Here is a 6196-nt window from a genome sequence, read left to right on the forward strand (position 1 = left end):
TGATATTTCTTACAGCAGGAGGCAAAGGTAGTATGTCCAGTTCAGGCTGCATCTTTCTGCCATGCAGGAGTTCATAGGGAGAGATGGAAGTTGTCTCATGCAGTGTTGTACAGTAAACTTGAAGCCAATCCAACACAGTCTGCTTCCATGGCTGTGACTGCTGGATTGATGTCTGGATGCAGGTGCAGAGGTCACGATGAAATCGTTCAATTGCTCTATTTGGAGCTGGGTAGTAGACAGATGTTCTGCTGTGAGATGCCTCTGAATGAGGTGAAGAATTCAGAGGTAAACTGTGTACCGTTGTCTCTTACAATGTTCTCTGGGTTGCTGTGAGGACTAAAGACAGATGAGATAAACTGAATAACATCAGTAGTATTAGCAGAACATGAAAAGGCCATTTGGAGTAGGAGTCAGTCGATGTCACCAGTAGAAGTCTCTTAATCTTTGCTTTGTGTTCACAATCCTTTGTTGTCTTTCATGTGTTAGTGCGTTCAGTTTAGGTCTTGTTGAACATGGTGCAACGAGCCTTGAGCCTCTGAGAACATAATTACTTAGAGTTGAGAGTTCATTATGGGTGTTGTAATAAGGTGCAAGTGATTTGATTGATGCAGACAAAACACTTTGTATTTGTGAGCGCAAAGCAAACAGTTCAGGTCAAGTCGAACAGGCAGAATGAAAATCAGCAACTGGAAGTGACGACATGGCAGAAATTTGAGCTACCATTTCAAGATCTGCATCCGAAGTGAGATGTGAAGAAACAGGCAGAAGCAGACGAGATAGACAGTCAGCTGTATGACTCAGAGAACCTGGGCGGTAAATAACAGCAGACCAGCAGGTGATACTCATTCCCGCCCTATGAATGCCTTTGGTGCTCAGCAGCGCTGCCAGAGCTTGGAGGTCTGTCTGCAGAGTGAAACATCAGCCTCACAAATATGTTTTCCATTTCCCTGCAGTCCACACACCAGCAAGAGCTTCTTTTTCACCAGTAAAAAACGTTTGTTCTGTTGCAAACAGTTTGCAGGAAGCAAACGCTGCAGGTTTCTCTGTGACATGTGGTGGAAATTTCTTTATTCTATGTATTGATCACATATTTTAACCATATCACTTTAGCAATAGTAGTATCGCTTTATCACTTAGGTTAGCTTCACAAACGTGTCTTATGCTCTATCAAATGTGTCCTACACAGAAACACACACAGTGGCCATTCCAGTAAGTAGATAGAGTGGGGCCCTCCTGCTCTTCTGTGGAAGAAGGGAGGCAACAGCTCAGTGAAAAGAGCATAAATCTCTCTCCTTGAAGGGAAGGCATAGGCCTGTGAGATGGGGCAACATGTTAGAGCTGTCTGTGTGTGTGTGTAAGATGTGAGGGTGGCAGCCATCGTTAGAGAGGACCCTGGTGTTTGTCTACAGCAGTGGCTCCTAAACTCTTTTTTTCTAGGCCCCCCTTGTTTTTACAAGAAAATCTTGCCTCATTCGGAGGCATGAGAGTTGTTTTTCAGAGTTGTTTCACTTCATGCACACAGTCAATATCTGGGCAGCAGGGATGCAGGAAGCAGGTGATGTGTTTGTAGAGATCACAGAAGCAGCAGGAGCAGCACATGGGGGCAGAACAGTGTTATCTAAAAGGGTGATGTTCAGCCTAACACAGGAATTATTTTCTTTTTGCATGTAACCAGTTGAAGATCAGGTGGTTTTAGTGGTGTATCGCTGAAGTGCTCTTTGTAGATGTGTTTGGCAAAATACAAACTGCTGAGCCTGTGTCCAAAATCAGATGGATGTCCTTAGCTGAGGAAGTAGGTGTGCTCACATTTATGCTGCATTTTAATCTTTTTGATGAATACAAAGTGTCTGTTAAGTAAAGTGTAGTCAGTTTTGGTAGGTGGATTCGCCAAACATCTCTTGTCTTGGATGAGCAGCAGACATGGACAAACTTTATCACACAGTTTACAAGTAGCTCTGGCAGCAGGACACTGATGAAAGTTAGCTAGATGACTGTTTGAACCACAGCCGAAACAGTTCTTAGATCATTTTGCAGCAGGAGACTTAGACAGACCATGGATTTAGTTTATTTTTGAACTGCAGATTCCGTTTGTGTTGCCAGTGTAGCAGCTTTATCCAATCAGGTCTTTCTCCTGTGCTGGAGCTAAACACGTGTTCAGCTAGCTGATCGATTCTTCTGTTCTGTCATCAAACTCACGTTTAAAAGCAAGGTCACACAAGCTGGCCACATACTGAATAACTGTCTAATGTAAAGCTTGTGTTCACTTTGTGAAAGCTTGTGTTCCACAACAACATTTACTTTAAGTAAAAAGTGTTGTTTTAGGGCAGCAACAGGAGAGGCAAAAGTGTCACCTGTATTTGGAAGTGAGTAGAAAATATTTGTCCGCTCTGTTTTTAGGAGTAACGTAAAACTTTACCAACAAACACAAAAAACAAAAACAGTCTAGTTGTTTTGTTTTATAAATCAGATTTTATAAATGTTTTGTTTGTGTGTGTGTTTAAGTAAAATCTACTTTTATTTTTGGAGACACTACATTCAAAATCAAATATATCCTTTGGGCCTTCATTTATTTAAATTATTTAGATAATTCAAATAAAACATTTAAATACATTTTTCATCGTTACTTATTTGTATGAACCAACTTATTTAAAGCTTTAATGTGACTGGTTGTGTTTCATTATTGTGTCTTAAACATGAACATTTGTTCCTTCTGCTCTTTCTTCATGTAACATTTCACCTGCAGTATGGAGAAGAAAACTGAAACCATCAATCAGCTCCTGCAAAAAAGAAAAAAAAGCATAGAAATAATAATGCAGTAAATATTAAAAAAAAGTTTGGACACAAATATATTTTAAAACAACAGCCTAGAAAGGTACTGTACAGTGCTCTACAGTTTCACTTGGTTGCAGTTTTTGAGTTAATTTGATTCATTATTGTGTCTTAAACATGAACATTTGTTCCTTCTGCTCTTTCTTCATGTAACATTTCACCTGCAGTTGGAGAAGAAGAACACTGAAACCATCAATCAGCTCAAGCAGGAGAAACAAGCAGCAGAGAAACTGAAGAATCAGTTCAAGTCCAAATGTCACGAGGTTTGTTCTTCCACTGTAAACATTTTTAATATGCTGACAAAATTCTCTTTATCTCTGTATTGTAAAGAGTTATGAAGGAAACTTTAGACGTTATTTTGTTTATTTGACACCAAATGTCTAATTGATTCTAATTCTCTTATTTCTATATAGAACTTAATTTATTAACTTTTTATGAATGAATGTGTGATTGCATTGTGTAATCACACACACGTGTTTTGCCTTCCATTGTTGCAGTTGCAGAGTAAGGAAGGACAATTATTTTGTTCATTTGTTGACTGTTAAAGTATTTCTATACATGAACATGTTGCTCACAGTGTGAAACTTCAGTAATTTTGTCACTTTTATCAACAAAGTGCTGCAGAAACAACATCTGTCTTTATTTCTGACAGATGATCAACTCTGAGAAGGATGAAATCATTCAGAAGCTGATGGAAACATTTCCTGCACTGGACTCAAAGGTCAGTGAAAGCATCTCTCAGCACACAGAGGTAAACATGGACATATGTGATGCTGTCATCCTCCCAATGATCACAGACCTGTGCACTTATATCCCTGCAGTTTTGTCCAGCAGCAGTTTCTGTGTCATTAACCAAACACAACTTTGAAATCCTACCACTGCAAGATTGTTGACATCATCCCACAACACTTCATGTTGTTAGCATCATGCTACATCAGCTCCCTTATATTTACATCATACAGCTTTAATGTGACTGGTCGTGTTTCATTATTGTGTCTTAAACATGAAGATTTCTTCCTTCTGCTCTTTCTTCATGTAACATTTCAGCTGCAGTCAGAGAAGATTACTGAAAACATCAAACAGCAGCTCCAGCAGGTGAAAGACACAACAGCAAGACTGAAGGATCAGTTGGAGAAGAATTCTCACGAGGTTTGTCTTTCAGTTGTAAACATTCAAAATGTGCTGACTCAACTCTCTTCATGAATAGAGTGCACATCAATGTTTACTCACCAAATCTGAAGGTCTGAAATATAAAAAAGAATCCAGGATGTATCCAAGTAAGAATATGTGCTGGATCTCAGGGTCTCATTGTCCTAACCCTCCCCACTCAGTTTAAGATCTGCATGTTGAGGCAGTCTACAGCCAAACATCAGTCACAGCAGAAATTTCTCTGCACAGAGATTTTTTGTATGTTGTGGAAAAAATTTCTGAGATTTTTTAAAAGAAAGTTGAAACCTTTGCAAAGGGATCAATACAGCATGAACAGGGTTCTTACAAGCAGTGACAAAGAAGCAAAGTAATAACATCTCCTTTGAGACCGCTCTCTTTCCCAACGAGTAACATGCCAGCGTTTTGTCACATCCTGAGGCAAAAGGTTCTAGAACAAACCTTCAGTGTCCCTATGATATGCTCCTGGTGGTAAGACACGATCCAGCTGTTTATTCCAGCCCTAACCACAGCCTTAATCGTGTCAGACAGTGTTTTTCAAAGCGATGAAAAAGTAAAATAAATGTACATGTGTAGATTCATTCCACACGGTTCTCATGTTTCCAAAGCGCAACATACCGACAATTTGTCACAGTGTCGATATGTTACGCTTTGGGATAAGAACATGTTGCTCTTTTATGGCCATCGTGTGGATTCAGTCTTTATCTGTTCAGTTGTAGGAAGCAGGATGTAGAACCTTCACTCATTCTTTGTTTAACAAACTTCAGCCACATACCAGAAGCACAATGAGGATAGAAGAGGATGAAACACTGTAAAACCTGCTTCACAGTAAAGTAGAAAGTTAGATTTTTTTTATTTTTTTTTTTAAACTGACAGCATTTTGTGCTGTTAAAATTTGAACTTATTCCTTATTAAATATTGACATTATCACACACCTGATCAAATAGCATTAAGTGGAAGTGAGATTTAAAGTTTATGTTTATTGTTACGTTTGATGTGATTAACTGTGTGTGAAGAGACAAAGACAGGAGTGAGAATCCTGCACATGTTCATTATATTAAAGATGCAGTTGAAACCAGATATTTACAGACACTTCAGGAAAAAAACATTTTTCTTTACTGTCAAACATCAAATCAGAGTAACATTTTTTGTTAACATATTTTTTGTATTTGTGAAATGTCCGAATAGAGAAAGATATTTGTTGTGGGTTTTTTATTACTTTCATCAGAGTCAGAAGCATACATGCACTTCTTAGTATTTAGTAGAATTACTGTCAAACTGTTTCACTTCAGCCAAACGTTTCAGATTTCCTTCCACAAACTTTCTCAACAGTTTTCTGGAATCTGGGCTCACTGAGAGACAGAACTGGTGTAACTGGGTCGGGTTTGTAGGCCTTCTTGCTGTCACTCACCTTTTCAGTGCTGCCCACAAATTCTCTGTGGGACTGAGATCAGAGCTTTGTGATGGCCACTCTGACACCCTTTGTTGTCTTTAAAACACTTTGTAACTAATTTGGAGGTATGTTTGGGGTCATTGTCCATTCGGAAGACCAGTTTACATCCAAGGTTCAACGTTGTGGCTGATGTCTTCAGATGTTGCTTAAGCGTGTACTGTTTACGTGCCATCTATTTTGTGAAGTGCATCAGTCCCTTCTGCAGCAAAACAGCTCCACAACATGATGCTGTCGCCCCCACACTTCAGAGTTGGGATGATGTTCTGAGGCTTCAAAGCTTCCTCCTTTTTCCTCAAATATAAAGTTTATCATTACAGTTCAGTTTTTGTTTGGTCAGACCTCAGGACATGTCCCCAAAGATTAAGATTTTTGTCCCCATGTTGCAAACTGTAGTCTGACTTTTTTATGATGGTTTTCAAGTATGGCTTTTTCCTCCAAGAGTAATCTTTCAGCTCGTGGTACAGGACTCACTCAGTGACGCTGTTTTTCTAGTGTCAGTCAGCATCTTCACAAGGTCTTTTCCTGATGTCCTGGATTTGTTTTGCACATTTCACACAAAAAATTTCCTCTTTTGGACTCAGAATCTGTCTCCTTCCCTAGCGGTTTGATGGTTGTACGTTCCCATGTTTTTATACTTGTGTATTATTGTCTGAACTGATGAACGTGGGACCTTCAGTTATCTGGAAATTGCACCAATAGATGAGCCGCACATGTGGAAGTCCACAGTTGTTTTCCTGAAGTCTTGTT

General features: G+C 39.2%; 1 protein-coding gene across 1 annotated transcript in view; it reads left to right on the forward strand.

The window, feature by feature from the left end:
* The window catches only part of LOC102302937 (early endosome antigen 1), a 40540-nt gene that overhangs the window by 29678 nt on the left and 4666 nt on the right, over window positions 1-6196 (forward strand). Inside the window, exons 16-17 of the mRNA XM_042215679.1 lie at window positions 2997-3092; window positions 3482-3550. Coding sequence (XP_042071613.1) covers window positions 2997-3092; window positions 3482-3550 — 165 coding nt within the window. The remainder of the gene's footprint in view (window positions 1-2996; window positions 3093-3481; window positions 3551-6196) is intronic.

The sequence above is a fragment of the Haplochromis burtoni genome, unplaced genomic scaffold (genome assembly GCF_018398535.1).
Source record: "Haplochromis burtoni strain Fernald_Lab_line unplaced genomic scaffold, NCSU_Asbu1 Contig_793, whole genome shotgun sequence".
Lineage (NCBI taxonomy): Eukaryota > Metazoa > Chordata > Actinopteri > Cichliformes > Cichlidae > Haplochromis > Haplochromis burtoni.